At 47.5% G+C, this 17,974-nt stretch overlaps 1 protein-coding gene across 1 annotated transcript in view; it reads left to right on the top strand.

The window, feature by feature from the left end:
* The first annotated feature begins 2,288 nt into the window (after nucleotides 1–2,288).
* LOC118095515 (maestro heat-like repeat family member 5) overlaps nucleotides 2,289–17,974 on the top strand; it is a 36,367-nt gene continuing 20,681 nt past the window's right edge. The window contains exons 1-11 of the mRNA XM_060279105.1: nucleotides 2,289–2,317; nucleotides 2,400–2,435; nucleotides 5,336–5,496; nucleotides 5,979–6,133; nucleotides 7,852–7,980; nucleotides 9,931–10,090; nucleotides 10,896–10,951; nucleotides 11,318–11,425; nucleotides 13,028–13,144; nucleotides 17,057–17,176; nucleotides 17,299–17,424. Coding sequence (XP_060135088.1) covers nucleotides 2,289–2,317; nucleotides 2,400–2,435; nucleotides 5,336–5,496; nucleotides 5,979–6,133; nucleotides 7,852–7,980; nucleotides 9,931–10,090; nucleotides 10,896–10,951; nucleotides 11,318–11,425; nucleotides 13,028–13,144; nucleotides 17,057–17,176; nucleotides 17,299–17,424 — 1,197 coding nt within the window. The remainder of the gene's footprint in view (nucleotides 2,318–2,399; nucleotides 2,436–5,335; nucleotides 5,497–5,978; nucleotides 6,134–7,851; nucleotides 7,981–9,930; nucleotides 10,091–10,895; nucleotides 10,952–11,317; nucleotides 11,426–13,027; nucleotides 13,145–17,056; nucleotides 17,177–17,298; nucleotides 17,425–17,974) is intronic.

The following is a 17,974-nucleotide window of genomic DNA, read 5'->3' on the forward strand; positions in this document are numbered from 1 at the left end:
GGATGTTTTATCCCATGTTGATGGCCTTTCAGCCAATTCCCTGGTGGCCCGCTGGAATGTAGAGTTAACCAGGGCTATTGACTGTTTGGCTCTGAAGCGCCCTCTCCAATTGCATGGAGCCCAGACAGCCCCGTGGTTCTCCATGGATCTGAGGGCAATGAAACAATCGTTAAGATGGTTAGAGCGCCGGTGGCGGATAACTCATTCTGAAGCTGACCGGACACAGGTTAAAGCTCAATGTCGAGCCTACCAAGTGGTGGTAGCGACGGCGAAGAAGACTTTCTTCACCGCCTCTATTGCATCTGCAGAAAACAGCAGCAGGAGACTTTTTCAGGTGGTTCGCAGTTTAGTGGAACCACGGGGTTACCCAGCAAAGATTGAAGCTGACGTAAAATCACCTTGTCAAGCAAGAGCGCCTCTTGGATGACTGCGTGCAATTTAGAAATTTTGTCAGCAGGTAAGCTTGACGTTTGAGCAACAGTATCCAACAGGATACCTAAATATGTCAGCTGCTTAGCCGGACCCTCGATCTTATCAGCTGCCAAAGGGACCCCCAACTCTTCAGTGAGTTCCACAAACGCCTGCATAAGGGTGACACAGGCATATCAGAAGCCGAGGAAATAAGAAACTCATCGAGGTGGATGGGTCACCCCTTCCAAACCAGTCTTAGATCGGAGGGCCCATTCTAAAAATGTGCTGAAAGACTCAAAGGCCGCAGAGGCTACAGAGCAGCCCATCGGCATGGCTTCATCAAAATTAAAAGCACCCTCGAATTGGAACCCTTGCAGCCAAATATCATGTGGATGAATCAGCAAAAGTCTAAATGCTGATTCAATATCGCATTTTGCAAGCAACGCACCCGGCCCGGATTTCCGAATCATCTTGATTGCGTGATCCAGTGAAGCATACTTGACAGAGCAGAGCTCCGGAGGAATCACATCATTCTCAGAAGTGCCTTTCGGGTGTGACAAATTGTGAATGAGGCGAAACTCCCCAGGAGCCTTCTTAGGGACGATTCCTAAGGGAGAGAGATGCAGATTGGGGAAAGGAAGCCAGAAGTGAAACCTTCCCACAGATAGGCTGCAGCCTCCACATCAGGATAAGACTGCAACCAACGAATAAGGGCTGGGACCTTAATAGGAGATCGAGCCAAAAGGAAACAGACACTGTGTAAGCACCCGGAACCCCTGGAATCCCACATCTCTCAGAGATTGGGGTGGCATGTAACTCTATATTTATCCATCTGCTCGATTCTCCCCATCAGTTACATCACAGTATAAGATTTATCTTAGTGTTTTTAAGTGTCAGGTGTAACTTCAGCCTGAACACAGCAGAGTTTGCGCAGGTTTTTCCAGAAGCTTCTGGCAGTAACTTAAATGACTAGACGTCTGGACGCAGAGTAAACTATATACAGGATTTATTAAAATAAAAGAAATCCAGAGTTTCTACCGGTATGTACAACTTTAGAACTCAAAAACAAAGTAAAATAAATCCTTTCCTCTCTGTCTCTCTCTGTCTCTCACAACCGACTTAGCTCCTCTCCTCCTACACTGACCACACTCACCACACACACGTACTGTGCTAGCTTTCTCTGATAACAGGTCTCAGTGCTGATATCAACCAATGAGAGCGCAGTTACTATGGCAGAAGTAGACCTTGGCTTTCTCCCCACTGTTAATTGCTTGTCCTAGAGTTGATTGTGTGAAGAAGCAATCTGATGGTTTCTCATGCTACTAATTTAGCAAAAACCCGAACAATTTATTGGTAACAATCCTGATCCCGCCTTTACATATATATATTTTTTGGGGGGGGAACATTGTTATGATTTTCTTCAGAATTAATAAAAAACAGTTTCACCCTTTCACTTTCAGAATATTCCCAGTCTAATGGAATTCATCTCATGATAGCAACTCCTTATCAAACCAAAAGAGTCACAATATGATCTTCATTTGGCACTATTAAATTACAGAGTTACACCATTAGAACTGGAATGGTTCACCGCAGTCTTTGGGAGGAAGGTCAAAATTGAAAAATGAAACCAGTTTGGGAGAGGAAATTTATTAGAAATAAGACCCAGAATGGATTACAGCAGAAGGGGCTCTGTGCTGCGACTTCTCACAACCTGCACCTATTTTAAAACATGGAGGTGCAGAGTGTTCAGGCCCTTGTTGTGCTGCTGCCCTTTCTGCCCTGACCTCTGGGCATCTGCTATTGGCTGGCACGTCTCTCCGCAGTGGGCAGGAACTCCAGAGCTTCCAAGCCTTCAGTGCTGGCGCTGACAGACTGGGATGAATGCAGTCCGTGATTGTGATGTCACGTATGACATAAAGTACATTGTGGTGAACTGGAGAACAGAGTTGCCCACAAACTTCTGGAAAATGTCAGCCAAGTTGAGTCAGACAAAATTCACAAAAGAACATGACTCTCTGTGGAAGGTAATTGGTGGACAGGTGTTGAGACCTTATCTAAGATGATTGTCAGGTCTTTGGTCTCGTGCCTGGCAAGGTGGGGGGGGGAGCACGAGGGAGGCTGGTGAGAAGGGTGGAGGGGGCTCCACTTCCCTGGCTATGCCAAGACAAATGGTTTCAGCTCATTGGAGGCAGCAGATCACCATGTCAGAGCCTCTGACCAAAGGAGGTGCCCGGCTGCATATGCCTTTTGCAGCTGAAAGGTGCAAGCCACCAAGTAATGTAGCTTACCTGTCTCTCTGGAGCTGCTGGCTCCCCACTTACCCACCTACCCACCCTAAAGCCCGGGTGTGGTTTTAACGGGTGCACATTAGCACTGCTGTTTCCGTAACTGAGTCTCCTGACTAAGAAAGCTGTATCTGTTGACTATCTGTTTGCTGTGCAGTTGTGAAGGAACAAAGACTCTGGTCAACCTATACAGGCCTGGAGCTCTCTCAGGCAATCCATTGTCACACCAACCAGCCATTCAGCAGCCCTTTCTCCTCCTCCTCCTCCTCGCCTTTCTTTGAAGTGGAAAGTTTGCAAAACAGGCTAAAGGCCATGCTATCTTCAATCCATAAAATGCATCCACAGTTCTATGCTGCCCTAAAAGGGCTGAAGTGAGGATGGGAACATGACTGTGGAGCAGCTCTGCCTGATAGGACTGAGAACTCCTTTCTGCTCCACTTCAGCTGCAATTCAACAACCAAATTCAATTTCTCAGGGATGGGGAACCTGTGTCTTTCCAGATGATTCACAAGGGAATATGAGCAACCACTAATGGAGCATTCACATTTATATATCTGTTACTTTCTCACATATGCTGTGGATTTTACATGTGACTTCCTTGAGTAATGTTTTCTTTTGAAATATTTAAGACAATTTTTGTTAAATATGTATTCTGTAGCTTGCCTCCTCTGTAATGTTATATTTTGAAAACTTTAAGGTATTATTTTAGTTTCCTGTTAATTACGTTTCTTTGAATGTATACTTTAGATTTGACTTTCTTCAGTAATCTTTTAATCTGGATTGTTTTATTTGACATTTTAAAGTGTTGTAAGATGTTTTGAGATGTTTTCCCTTTAAAATCTAAAGTGGTAAAGATATGAAGTGAATAAGAATAATAAGAAATAATCATTAGAGAAGCCTTGCTCAGTCATGTTAACTTCTGCACATAACAGCTTCTCCTCTGCGTCTGCTCAAGAGGGTGGAGAAAGGCTGTCCCTGCTGCATCCAAGCAAACTGCCCCCCCATGCCCCAACCAGGGACATACCTAGGGATTTATTTAAAAAATATTTTAAAAATTGTCCAGTGGCCCCTTAGAGACCAGCTAAGTTTGTTCTTGGTATGAGCTTTTGTGTGCATGCACACTTCTTCAGATACCACAAAAGCTCTTATAAAGAACAAACTTAATTGGTCTCTAAGGGGCCACTGGACAATTTTTAAAAAAAATGTTTCTACTGTGTCAGACCAACACGGCTACCTAGCTGAATCTAATACCTAGGGATTGGTCAAGTTGGCCCCTGCCAAGGATGCAGGCCTGGGTGCATGTGTGCAAAATTGTGCCTCTCCACTCTGGTTCAGAGTGGCTAGCATCCCACCTGGCCATCTGTGCATTCCCCAGACCACTGCTCTGCTGCTTGGAGTGGGGACAATACAGCTCCTTACCCAGGATGCAAGGGACAAGGAGGGTGTCGATGCCGCTCTTTGCCAAGGGCACTCGGGAGCCTAGGTACACCTCTGGCCCCAATTCACCCTACTTTCCATTAATCTGGTTCCCAAATGGATGAGTAAGGAACTTACAACCATCCTTTGGGTTGCTGCTTGATTAACAATTGATTATCAATTGAGTGGAAAATGCCGACTTTTCTGTTAACTGAAGCTGGCAGATTGCCCTGTGTGAAAATCTCACAGCATCAGGCTCTCCCAGGGGTTCAGTGAACCTGACTCTTTTGCAGCTCTTTGCTTCCCTTTCTGGACTGATGTCAATGTTTCAGCACAATAATAATAATAATACCGTAAATTCCAGTAGCACCTTAGAGACACACTAAGTTTGTTCTTGGTATGAGCTTTCGTGTGCATGCCCTCTTCTTCAGATACCAATGTTTCAGCAGGTGAGGAAAAGCCTCCTGAACCTCGGATTCCCCAAATGTCACTGACTCCCTTATTCTTTTGGCCCTTGTAGGCCTAGATGTGCATGATGCTATACTTTGGCTTGTACATGTTCTGTTGAAGTTCAGAAAGTTTATGTGTTTTACCTTATTCTGTTACTCTTCTGTTATGGTTTTATTAGATCTTGATAGAACTTCATGCTGGCCAGCTCTGCATTTTTAGCTGTGTGGGCTCTGTGGAGGACTGTGGAGGCTGTCTTCCCTTGCTATCTTCTTTTGGAGAACACACAGTCTCTCATATTAAATATTGAACAACTGGACAATGAGCTCTTTATAAACTGCATACCCTCCAAGTCCTGGTAAAAAAAAATCCAGGATCAGCAGCGGCATGGCACTGGAAGTCACTTCTACGCATGTCTGGACATGCGTAGAAGCCACTTCCAGTGCCGGCGCTGCCCAATTTCCGGTGCCCAAACATGGGCAGAGCGGCACCCGAAATCGGTTCTGCGCATGTCCAGACATGCGCAGAAGGAGCCTCCCTGGCAGGTAGGAAATCCGGGGGATTTACGGGATTTTTCTCTATTTGGGATAACAGCGGGAAACGGGTTTAAATACGGGGGTTCTCTTCCTTCTTTGTGCCCCCTGTCTAGTCTTTTTTTGAGAAGACTTCCAATAATGTTGAACATGATATTACAAGGTGATGGTGGGTTTAGGAAACATCTAAGTAATCTTTGGGATAGATATTTCCGCCTGGCTTAGCGCTCCATTCTGTTGCAGGATCTGCTCCGTCTTCAAGAGAGCAAGTCCACGGAAGAATAGAGTCCGGGCTCATCCAGCGAGAGAAGAGGAGCACAGTCGGAGCAAAGACACAGCGCCTGCTGCTCTTCCCCGGCCAAAGGAGAGGGCAGAGCCACGCAAGGAAGAGCTAGACGAGAATGGTGAGCTGTCCGCCTGAGGCAAAATGAAGGGGATTGTGAAACCATTGTCCCTGTGAGACACACTTTTTTACAGGGAGGGGATCAGATACAGATGCTCTACCCCTGTGTTTGAGCCCCCACCCCCTGGAAAAGGCTGCCGAGAGCAGAGCTGAACAGCTTCTCTTTTGGAGGCAGCACGACTGCTGTCTGCCGGCTTTTCTCATTTACTTTGTGGGTGCCCAGCCTCCAGAATTACCGAATATTATTGTGGGTGCCCAAGCACCCATGGCGCCTGGAGTTGGCTCCTATGCTCAGAGGCCCCTGAGAGTCCCTCTGGGGCAGAGTTGGGACCAACAGCTTTCAGCTGCCTGTATGGACAGAAAATGTCCCCCGCCCCCACCCACCTTTCATGTATTATGACAGAACTTGCATAAATGTTAATAAAATAAATAAATAAGCTATTCAGAATGGCCTGGTCAGGGTTCACTCTTTCCTTTGACCAGAATCACAGATCTGCTTCTGCAACCTGAGGAATCTCCGGGAAGGAACGGGCCCCTTCCTGGTGCAGGCCTCCATTGACAACCTGTGTGCTTTGGCAGAGACCAAGCTGGCCGGGGTCCTGCGGGCCATCTGCAAGTATCGCCAGAGTATCCACAAGGTAGGCAGGAAACCTCTGTGACTGTGAGATGCTCCCAAATGCCTCCTGGCTGCTCCCAACAGCTTCATGGGGATGTTAAATAGCAATGGCAATAAGGCTTAGCTGCAGAAGGGAACTGAGGGGTCTCCTGGTCCTCTTGTGACCCCCAGTGATTACACATCATTTAGGGAAACTCAGCCAGATTGGCGGGGTATAAATAATAAAATTATTATTATTATTATAAAATGTGGCTTCTACATCCTCATAGTCAAAACACCCTTAGGTGAATTATGCTGTGTTCTGCCTCTCAAGATGCTGTTTGAACTTAGAGCCGTTCTCAGCTATCAGGAAGAGCAGCCATCAGAAGGGCCCTTCTGCCGTTGGGACCTTTATGGACCTCCCTTAGACACTTCTAAGCAAGCACCACCTGCAGAAGGCACCCACTGATATTGGGAGCAACAGGGGGGCAGTGGGACCTGCATACCCCCCAGCTGCAGCTTGGTGTGTCCGTCTGGGCACTTCTAAAGCATTTATGTGAAGCAGGGTGGTATCTGGGAGAGTCAGACACACAGATTCTGCGATGGTATGTGTGGCCAGAAAGGAGAAAGCAGAAAGGGTGGCTCACAGGGGGGACACAAGGAGGACTGCTCCGACTTGGTGTTGGGGTGTGGTGATGAGGCAAATTGGTGGGAGGGTGTCAGGAATGTGCCCCCCCCCCAGCACAGAGGAAGAGTTAGACTCAGAAATTGAACTAAGTGAATGAGGGAACAATTCTGCAGATGAGAGCTGGCTGACAGAGTCAAGAAAGGGCAGTTCGACACACACACACACACACACACACACACACACACACACACACACACCCCTTCCCAGGGAAGACTCTGTTATCTCTCAAGGGGAGGAAGAGTTGGAAGGCAGCCAGAGCTTTGCTAGGCAATCAGCAGATAAACAGAGGTCTGTGTCTGCGTCGAGTGACAGTGGGGAAGGGGCAGGCCAGCCTCTCATTCTAGGCATCTGGATAAGATCAGATGGCAACAGAAGGGCAAGAGGGGAAAGGTGGGAGTTTGACGTCCTTCCTGCTGTGGCAGGGGCGAAGATTCAGACTGACCAACTATTGTAAATGCGAGCAGGCGAGAAGCTGTGCTCTGGGTGTGTGTGTGTGTTTGTAAATAAACATACATAAAACTGTCGGAGAGTCATTACTTCTTATCAGGGCTTGCTTGCCTGCCAGAGATCATTACAGAGGGCAGCTGACCAGCACTGACCAGAGCAGGCCCCTTTGTGGCACCTGCTTGATTGGAAGCTGGTGCAACAAAGGACCTTCCTCTGGAGTCAGCCATGTCTGCAAAGGAATCTCTTTTTCAGCTTGGTCATCAGGTGAGTGACAGGAAAGAGGCCCCAGCCAACTGTTAAAATGGCCCACAAGGGCAGGGAAGTTCAGGAGCCACCCCTATTCTGTGAGAGGAAAACCTTGTAGTCCTCCAAGTGAGATGTGAGGGGGCTTGTGCTAACCTGAAATCTGTCTCTCCCTGCAAGCATTTCTGTGGCTTCTCACCAGCATGGATTCTTTGAGGAGTCAGGTGTGGATTCAGACGGAAGCTCCTTTTCTCTTCTTTTTGCAGGGTGCCTTGAGTGAATCCAATGCTGGCCTTTGCTGCCTTTTGCATGCATCCACAAACCACCTTTGGCACTTGACATGAAACTTTTGGTTTCCTTTCACATTTCCTTCTTTTCTGCAGATCTCTCCAAAGCATCGGCTGCGCATTAATGAAATCCTGCAGACTGTGATCAGGTCGGCACAAAGCGTGGACTACAAACTGGCTAAAGTCATCATCAAACTGGCTGCTGAAGATATGCTGAGGACCACAGTAAGGAGTGAACTGGTGAAATACCGTGTTTCTCTGAAAATAAGACACCATCTTATATTTATTTTTCCTCAAAAAAACACACTATGGCTTATTTTCAGGGGATGTCTTTTTTTCCCCTCCTCCTGCCGCAGCCGGCATTGCTGCTGCGCCTATCACTATGTCTTATTTTCGGGGTATGGCTTATATTCCTTGAATGCTTAAAAATCCTGCTACGGCTTATTTTATGGCTATGTCTTATTTTTGGAGAAACAGGGTAGATGCTTCTTAAATCACTAAGCTGAAGGCGTGAGCAATGCTGTCTCTCTCCCACCACCTTTCAAGCCTTGCAATATTTTATTTATTTTTTCATTAATTTTGTATACCACCCTTCATCTGTAGGTGAAGTTCACAGTGCAGTTCACAACATAAAATTATAATATAAAAAGCACAAAATACATAATAAAAATACCCAATAATTCCCAGTACTTGGGCATATTACAAATATGGGGGAATTTCATTCAATCAGAGCCCTGATGGAAAAACAGGCCATCCCATTAGCCCATCCCCAGTCATAGCAGCTAAGAAAAAGGGGGGCTGGCGGCCCAGTCTATGCTGACTGTAGCTGCTTTTCCCTGGACATCATCTGAGCCTTCAGTGACAGAGATGGGTAAGCTCCCCAAACAATGCCCTTGTTTCTTCAGAGGGAGGATAACTCCATCCCCAACTGATGAGCCCCACAACTCCCAGACCTTGGAGACTCTTTTCACAGAGTCTTCCATCTTGCCAATATTCTTTCTCAGTTTGTTGGCCTCATCTAGCTCACTACTGCACCCAAGCACTGGCTTAAAACAGTCCAGTCTCCCAATTCAGATGCAAGACAGAAATAGAGCTGGTGTCATTACCATACTGCTGAAACTCTGCCCCAAATCTCCCAGAGATCCTTCTCAATGGTTTCATATAGATGTTAAACAGCACTGGGGTAAAATGGTGCCCTGCAGACTCCCACAGCACAACTGCCAACGGGCAGCATAATCTTCCAGTGTTATTCTCTGACTGGACTCATAGGTAGGAGCAGAACTGCTGGACCACAGTGCCACCAGCTCATGGAGAAGGTCCAGAGGAGGCCATGGTCAGTGGTGATGAAAGCCACAGAGCATCAAGGTCTCCATTCTCATCCCTCTCCTGAAGACAGTTCTCTGCCAGGTTGACCAAGATTCTGCCCCGAAGCAGACCCTGAAGTCAGGCTGGAAGGGGTCAAGACAACCCATTTCCACCAAGGGTGTCTGCAACTGGACTGCCACCATCTTCTCAACCACCTCACACCCAAAGGGGTATTTGTGACAGGGTGGTAATTGTCAAGCACCTTGGGGTCCAGGGAGGTCCTCTTTAGGAGCAACCAGCCCCACCCCACACAAATGTTGACACAACCCGCCGGGGGCTGGGGCTGCAGGTTCACTAGGGAGGAGCCCTGGGCACAGCCTGGTCTCTGTGTGGCCAGGAGGCAGCAGTAGCCAGAAGTGCCTTTGACTACTTTGCTCTTAGACACAGACTCAGTTATCTGCCCTCTGGGTCCTGCAGTGGTCCAGATGAGATTTCTGCAATGTGCTCCACATGCGTCTGCCCTTGAAGGAGCTCTGGGAATCTCAGGTGCCTTGAAATGCAGCCGCCCAAGTTTTACCACAACCAGTTAGCTGGACAATGTTCCAGGGATCTTACACAACCCCCCTGCCAACATGTTTCCAGGTTAAATTGAAGGAGCTGCTTCTTGTCTTTCAATGGCCTGTGATGATAATTTCGGGTAAACAACCTTTCACCAGATTACCCTGACCAACAACTTTGTCCGCCCCTGTTAGAAATACAGTGGGGTGTGTGTGCATGAGTGAAGGGTCCCTTCAGCTGCAGTGCCCCCCCACTCCCCACAGAGTGGCCTCAGCTGCCCACCTGACCTTTATATCCCCTTTGCTTCTACAGGATCTCCGCGACCTGTACCAGGATGCAGCTGGTGACATCCTGGTGGCCCTCTGGAACCATTTCCCAGCAGAAGTGCTGAGCAAGCTCCTGGATGGCTTCCAAGGGCGGCTGCTCCCATACCGTAGCATCCTCTGTGTTCTGGGGAAACTGGCAAACAAAGGTACAAAAGCCTCATCCTGCCCAGTACTCCCTTTCCACTCTGCCTCGGTGTCGTCAGAACAGAGCTGGTTCTGATCCAAAGTCCTCTGGTGTGTTTAGGATAGGGGTCACCTTGAGAAAACTAGGCCTGCTTGGACAAATGAGCCAGAGGCAGCAGCCAGCTTCCATCAGCAGGTCTCTGGGAATTCTGCGCAGGACCAGCATTGCTAGCTGCCCATCACAGAAAATGGCCACCCCTTATTATACTGGGGCAGATGGGGGCAAATACCCAGACAGTGTGTTCCAATTGAGGCCCTACACTCTTCCTGCCTCTCCCTCAGGGTCCCTCATTGTTCCCCTTATGCCTTTCCTGCCCCTCCCATGAACAAAGGTTGCCTCACAGATTTGGAAAACTGCTAATGAATTGCCCATGGCTGCTGCTGAAGCCTGCAAATGAGCTCTGGGGAAATGCCTAGCAAAGCTTTTCTGGAGACTCACAGTTTGAGTGCTGCTGATAAGCTTGTGTTTATTTTGGTGCACAGTCTAACACTGCCATTACCACCATGTCTACTCAGAAGTAAGTCCTACTGTATTCAGTGGGGCTTACTCCCAGGAAAGTGGGGTTAGGATTGCAGCCTATAATGGCATGGGCTTCAAATGCAAAGACCTATGCTATGCATTTGAAGCCCACACCATCAGATTTACGGTAGCATTGCATAGGCCAAAAGGACCAATCCTTGCTTGCTCCACAGACTTAGTGTCTGAAGCGCTTTATGATGCTCATGAAACTCAGTGGCCCTGATCCACTGCCTGCCTTTCCTATGCAGCCTTTACAGAGAGTGACTCCTACAAGACTGATGTGTGGGAGCGAAAGCTGGTGGAGGTAAGGTGAGAGCTCTTCTTCCTCAAGGGCGGAGGGGAGGCATCTATTCAGGTGACCTAAGCAGAGCCAACCAGTCATGAGGCAGGAGGAAATTGGTGCACCTATGTCACAAAGGGGCTGTTCTAACTTGTGGGGTGGGGTGATATTAAAGTACGTTAAGTTTGTTGGCTAAGTTCAAACAGCCTTTCTCTGCTGCTGGCACCACAGTGGGGACCCTCAGGCACCAGTCAGGTTTTTAAAACAAAATCAAAGGATATATTTGGGTGATCTTGAAGGCCACTCCAAAACATTAGGCATCGCTTTGGAGGGCCTTGGGAAGAGCCAGCTATTGCCCTTCAGTCTGTTTCTCCTGTTTGTGTCCTGCAGTTTGTGGAGCGGCTCCTGATTGACGTCACGGACAAGGCCTGCTGTGCAGAGCTCAGCCGTGAGTTGATGAGAATCCAGCAGACCCAGAGTGGCCAAAGCCCAGAGAAGGTTCGTGGAAGAAGGAAGCCCCACGAACTGCTCTGCTTGCGGGGGGCCTGGGGCTCTGGCCAGCCCTGGGTCAGTGGGGTCCTAGCAGTCCAGTCAGCTTTCCAGAAGAAGTTTCTCATGGAGTTTTTATGTGAGCCAGTCATGTTTCTTTGGGCCATTAGTTCAGTTCCCTACAGCTGTAAAATGCTGCCCCGGAAACCCTAACCCAACCAGAAAGTGAAACCTGGAAGCAAGATTTGAGCCCAAGAGCCCTCTTCCCTCCTGTGGTGTCCAGCAATTGGGATTCAGAAGCATGGCTGCCTCCAACTGTGGAGGAAGAGCAGAGCCATCCTGACTAGGAGCCACCCAGAGCCACACCCTCCTCCATGAATTTGTCCAATCCTCCTTTAAACTCATCTAGGTTTCTGGCCATCCCTGCCTCCTGTGGGAGGGAGTTCCACAGCTTAACTTTGTACTGCATGAAGAAGGACTTTCTATGTTGCACACCATCCCAGTCTCCAAGCAGTGAGAGATTCCAGAGGTTCCAGGTGTTTCCCCAATTCAGTTTCCTGGGAATGAGGGACAGTAGAGAATGTGGTGCCTTTAGGACTTATGGTTTATTTACACAAATAAACAACCTCAGCCTATGATGGAGGGGCTCAGAGTACAGTGGTACCTTGGTTCTCAAATGCCTTGGTACTCAAACAACTTGGAACCCAAACACTGCAAACCTGGAAGTAAGTGTTCCTGTTTGCGAACTTTTTTCGGAAGCCAAACATGCTCCATTTTGAGTGCCACACTTCCATTTTGAGTGTTACGCTGAGGTCTGTCTGTTTTTGCTATTTATTTTCTTTTTTTGTGGCTCTTCTTTTGTGTATGTGTGTGACTGTGGAACCCAGTTCAGCTATTGATTGATTGATTGATTGATTGACTGTGTGACTGCAGTACCTTGTTTATTGCTTTCATTTTATGGATCCATGGTCTCGTTAGACAGTAAAATTCATGTTAAATTGCTGTTTTAGGGGTTGTTTTTAAAAGTCTGGAACAGATTAATCCATTTTGCATTACTTTCTATGGGAAAGTGCACCTTGCTTTTGGAACGCTTTGGTTTTGGAACGGACTTCCGGAACAGATTAAGTTTGAAAACCAAGGTACCAATGTATTAACACCCCAAAAGGTCTTGCTTCTCCCATAGTCACAGTCTTGGATTCAAACAGAAATAAAGCATGTCTCTCCCTCTCAGGCTTCTGCCAGCCTCCTGCTTCCAGCCCAGCTCACACATGCTTCAACTCTGCCTTTTGTCCTTCTAACTACAAGCCAGTTGAGGAAGGGATAGCTACTAGCACAAAGCCACTTCCTTTGTTACCCCAGCTGCACATACTTAGGGGCTATTAATTTACCCAGAAGCTGGACTGGCTAGTCCAACAACTGAATCCTTGCTGGATCCAAGAATTAGAAGGGACTCGGGCATACCACCTACCCCAACCACTACCACCAAGGCTCACAGCACTATTGTAACATGCTTTGGAAAAGAAATCTCAGTCAACCACACACACCAGGTTCTCATCCCTTGGTCTCCCTGTGACCTTGTGGGTGTTTGTCTTCTTCCTCTTCTTCCAACAGGTCTTTCTCTATCAGTATTATGGGGCCATCCTGCGTGTCTCAGATGACTCTCAGTTAGTCCAGGAGCAGCTCGGCCATCTCCTGGCCTTGCACCACAGAGGACCTTGGGAACCCACGGTGAGGCAAGGCAGCTGCTCTCCTCCCAGGAAAGGGGCTCCATCACTGGATTTGTAGACAAGCCCCACACCCTCCTGCTGTCCTTGCTGGCCCAGCTTGGACCTGAGGGCGAGGTGTGGGTCAGGAGAAGGACAGCAGCCTGTGAAGTGTTGCACTTTCTGAGGCAGGGAATAGGGGGCTGGGCTGGCATGGGGAATGCAGGTGGGGAGGCCCAGAGGAGAAAGAGGAGCACCCATCCTCAGGGCATTTCATTGACCAGGTGAAAGAATTTGAGCTTTGCTTGTCCCAGAGAAAAGTGGCTCTGAGTGTGGGAGGGAAGAAACACCTCTGGGTTGTTCCCTTGGTACATCTGTCACCTGATTTCCTGCCCATGATCACAAGGGCCTGTGCACATCCCTGGGGGCCTAAGGCTGATGCTGGGCCATTGGCACAGCTGAGTAATCCAAGAAGAGAGCACAAGGCGAGAGGTTTCCAGCCTCCTCCTTGTCCACAGGACCAGCAGAAGGGAGTTCTCCGAAGGGCAAGGCAATGGGAAATGCAGCAGTCAAGCTGGAAAGTAGCTGATGGATCACCAGTTTTTAAAAAGGGGCTCAGAAGAGATCTGGGAAATGACAGGCCAGTTAGATGAATGTCTGCCCTGGGAAAACTGGTGGAAAGCATTATGAAATGTGGAATTATTAAGCAGATAGGACAAGCCTGGTTGAAACAGAACCAGCATGGCTTCTGCAAGGTTAGAATAATAGAATAGAATCATAGAATCATAGAGTTGGAAGAGACCACATGTGCTATCCAGTCCAACCCCCTGCCAAGCAGGAAACACCATCAAAGCATTCTTGCCAGATGGCTGTCAAGCCTCTGCTTAAAGACCTCCAAAGAAGGAGACTCCACCACACTCCTTGGTAGCAAATTCCACTGCCGAACAGCTCTTACTGTCAGGAAGTTCTTCCTAATGTTTAGGTGGAATCTTCTTTCTTGTATCTTGAATCCATTCCTCCGTGTCCGCTTCTCTGGAGCAGCAGAAAACAGCCTTTCTCCCTCCTCTATATGACATCCTTTGATATATTTGAACATGGCTATCATATCACCCCTTAACCTTCTCTTCTCCAGGCTAAACATACCCAGCTCCCTAAGCCGTTCCTCATAAGCCGTTTCCAGGCCTTTGACCATTTTGGTTGCGCTCTTCTGGACACATTCCAGCTTGTCAGTATCCTTCTTGAATTGTGGTGCCCAGAACTGGACACAGTACTCCGGGTGAGGTCTGACCAGAGCAGAATACAGTGGTACTATTACTTCCCTTGATCTAGATGCTATACTCCTATTGATGCGGCCCAGAATTGCATTGGCTTTTTTAGCTGCTGCATCACACTGCTGACTCATGTCAAGTTTGTGGTCTATCAAGACTCCTAGATCCTTTTCACATGTACTGCTCTCAAGCCAGGTGTCTCCCATCCTGTATTTGTGCCTTTTAATTTTTTTGCCCAAGTGCAGTACTTTACATTTCTCCTTGTTAAAATTCATCTTGTTTGCTTTGGCCCAGTTGTCTAATCTGTTAAGGTCATTTTGAAGTGTGATCCTGTCCTCTGGGGTATTAGCCACCCCTCCCAATTTGGTGTCATCTGCAAACTTGCTCAGGATGCCCTCAAGCCCATCATCCAAGTCATTGATAAAGATGTTTAATAAAACTGGGCCCAAGACAGAACCCTGTGGCACCCCACTAGTCACTACTCTCCAGGATGAGGAGGAGCCATTGATGAGCACCCTTTGGGTTTGGTCAGTAAGCCAGTTACAAATCCACTGAATGGTAGCATTGTCTAGCCCACATTTTACCAGCTTCTTTACAAGAATATCATGGGGCACCTTGTCAAAGGCCTTGCTGAAATCAAGATAGGGCAGGCTACATCCACAGCGTTCCCTTCATCTACCCTTCCCTTCATTGTAATTCTGTCAAAAATGAGATCAGATTAGTCTGACATGACTTATTTTTCAGGAACCCATGCTGACTTTTAGTGATCACAGTGTTTCTTTCTAGGTGCTCACAGACCGTTTGCTTAATGATCTGCTCTAGAATCTTTCCTGGTATTGATGTCAGGCTGACTGGGCGGTAATTGTTTGGGTCCTCTCTTTTCCCTTTTTTGAAAATAGGGACAACATTTGCCCTCCTCCAGTCTGCTGGAACTTCACCTGTTCTCCAGGAATTTTCAAAGATTAAGTCCTGTCTCATTAATCTTCAAATTTTCAAAGGTTAAGTCCTGTCTCATTAATCTTTTAGCATTCTTTTATTTGTATATTTCCATCCCACACAATTCTTATACAACTTGATTGTAAGAAAACCTTCAAACAGTTTACAAAACCTTGAGAGTTTTGTAACAAGCATACAGATAAGGGTGATTCAGTTGACATTGTGTAATTGAGCTTTCAAAAAGCTTTTGCTAAAATGCCTCATCCCAGAAACTCCTGAGGAAATTCAATAGTCATGGGATAAAGAAGAGAGGTCCCCTTGTGGATCAATAACTGGTTAAGAAACAGGAAGCAGAGGCAGTTCTCCCACTGGAAGGAAGTAGGTGGAGCAAGCTTGTTTTCTCCTGCTCTGCAGGGTAGGACCTATGCCAACGGACTCAAGTTACAAGAAAGGAGAGTGCAACTCAAGATCAGGGAGAACTTTCTGACAGCAAGAGCTGTGCGACAGTAGAGCAGACTCTCCTTCATTGGAGGTTTTAAAGCATAGACTGGATGATCATCTGTTATGGATGCCTTTAGTTGAGATCCTTGCATTACAGGGGGTTGGACTAGATGACCCTTGGAGGACCTTCTATCTCTACAATTTTATGATTCTTTGAGAAAGTGGAGCCCCCAAGGATCAGAGATTGAGACCTCTGCTTTTTAACTTGTTCAGGAAAGATCTAGAGTTGGGGTGAGCAGTGATGTGGCCAGATTTGGTGATGAACAATGATACTATGTTATTTAGCGTGATTAAAAACAAACACGTGATTGTAAGAAGCTGTAGAAAGAGTTTGTGAAATGAGCGAAATGCCAGCAAAACGGCAGATGCATTTCAACATAAGCAAGTATCAAGTGATGTATATTGGGACAAAGAAGTCTAATCATGGAGTCTGAACTGGTGGTGGCTGACTAGGAACAAGAGCTGGGTTTAGTTACAGGTAGGTAGCCGTGTTGGTCTGCCGTAGTCGAAACAAAATAAAAAAATTCCTTCCAGTAGCACCTTAGAGACCAACTAAGTTTGTCATTGGTATGAGCTTTCGTGTGCATGATACCTTCTTCAGAGCTGGATTTGTTGGTTTGCTCTGTTGCAACAGTCAAGAATCCTATGGCATCTGAAAGGCTAATACTTCATCTTGTGGGCCAGAGTTTCATTGCCAGGTGCACCAAGTAAGCAGTCAGTGAGCAGGTGGAGACCTACCGGGATAGAGTGCAACCTCAGAAGCGGCCTCCTTGCCCGCTTAGGTGGCTGTTCCATGTCTCTGACAAGGTGGCCTTTGATCCATGAATGCTGATGTCACAATACATTTTGGGTTAGTCCTTGGAGTGCCATAGGCTCTTGTTCACCTTGAGAGACTTGCCTGAGAATTATATCCTAAAAGGACAGTGGATTTAGCAGAGATCTTTAGCGTGTTGTTTATGTCGTGTGCAGCCCTTTGCTGTCCAAGGGTGCTGATCCACTGAAGTGCCTAAAATGTTTGCATTTGTAATCTTTTGTTTCTGAAACCTTTCAGAGAATCCCATTGCCTGGCTCCTCTGCCCAGGGAAGAGTTCTGTGTAACTCAGGACACTTGGATATCCCTATACAAACATGGTCTGGTCTGGCTCATCTCCTTGTGCAGAGATGGAGCCATGTGCGGGCACCCCCTGCTCCCTCCTCACCCTGTTTCCTCTGGCTGGTTCCTCCTCCTTCAGGGCATTGCTTCTGCTGTTGGCTTGGCTGCGTCTCGCCACCTCGAAGAGGTTTTCAAAGCCTTGGAGAACTTCAGCAAGGTTTATTCCACCCACGAAACATCTACAGAAAGCAGCAGCCAGGTATTCTTTCAGGAAAAGTAGTACATTGCCATGGCGGGGGGAGGGGAGATGTTCATGGTATTGTATTTTCCTCTCCTTTTTATATTCTTCAACAACAAAATATTTTGTCCCCCACCCCCTAGGACTTCAAGTGGAACACCCTCCTGCTCTGCTATGGGCAGGTGGCCCTGGGGATGAAAGATGAAGTTCTCCCAAGAGTGGACCTGATTCTGTCCAAATTGATCGAGTATTGCACCATCAGCCCAATGGTATTGTGACCATTTTTGCCTTTATGATGAAGAGAATGGTATTATGCACTATGTGTATCAACAGATCACTGTATTTTGTATGTTTTAAATGTTTTCAGGTTATGGTTTTAAATTCTATATCAATGTTGTGTTTTCTGACCTGGGAAGGGCAGCTCCCCCCGTCCCCCCCGCAATAACTTTTCTATACTGTGAGGGGTTGTTGTGGCTACTCTTGAGTAACGACCCTCCACATCTGCTTGTCTTTAAGATGTTCTTATTTGTGCATATTATTTACAGTGCAAAGTGTCCATAAATCATGTCTGCCTCAGTCTGAGTCAGAATCTCGCAATGGCTGCTTTCTGTTTCGCGCCCAACATAACAGCCTGGGAACCCCGAAGCGCCTCCCCTTGCTCCTACGGGGAGCCATTCATCTCAATTCTGGCATTGGGGGGAATGGCCTCCCTTCTGACTGTTTGCCGGTCCCTTCTTCCACCGCTCTCTCTCCCTCCCCTTGGAGCAAGGGCTGTCTGAGGCTGCCAGAGCCTCGGGTCTCCCTTTCTGTTTCCTGGCT

The sequence above is a fragment of the Zootoca vivipara genome, chromosome 9 (assembly GCF_963506605.1).
Source record: "Zootoca vivipara chromosome 9, rZooViv1.1, whole genome shotgun sequence".
Lineage (NCBI taxonomy): Eukaryota > Metazoa > Chordata > Lepidosauria > Squamata > Lacertidae > Zootoca > Zootoca vivipara.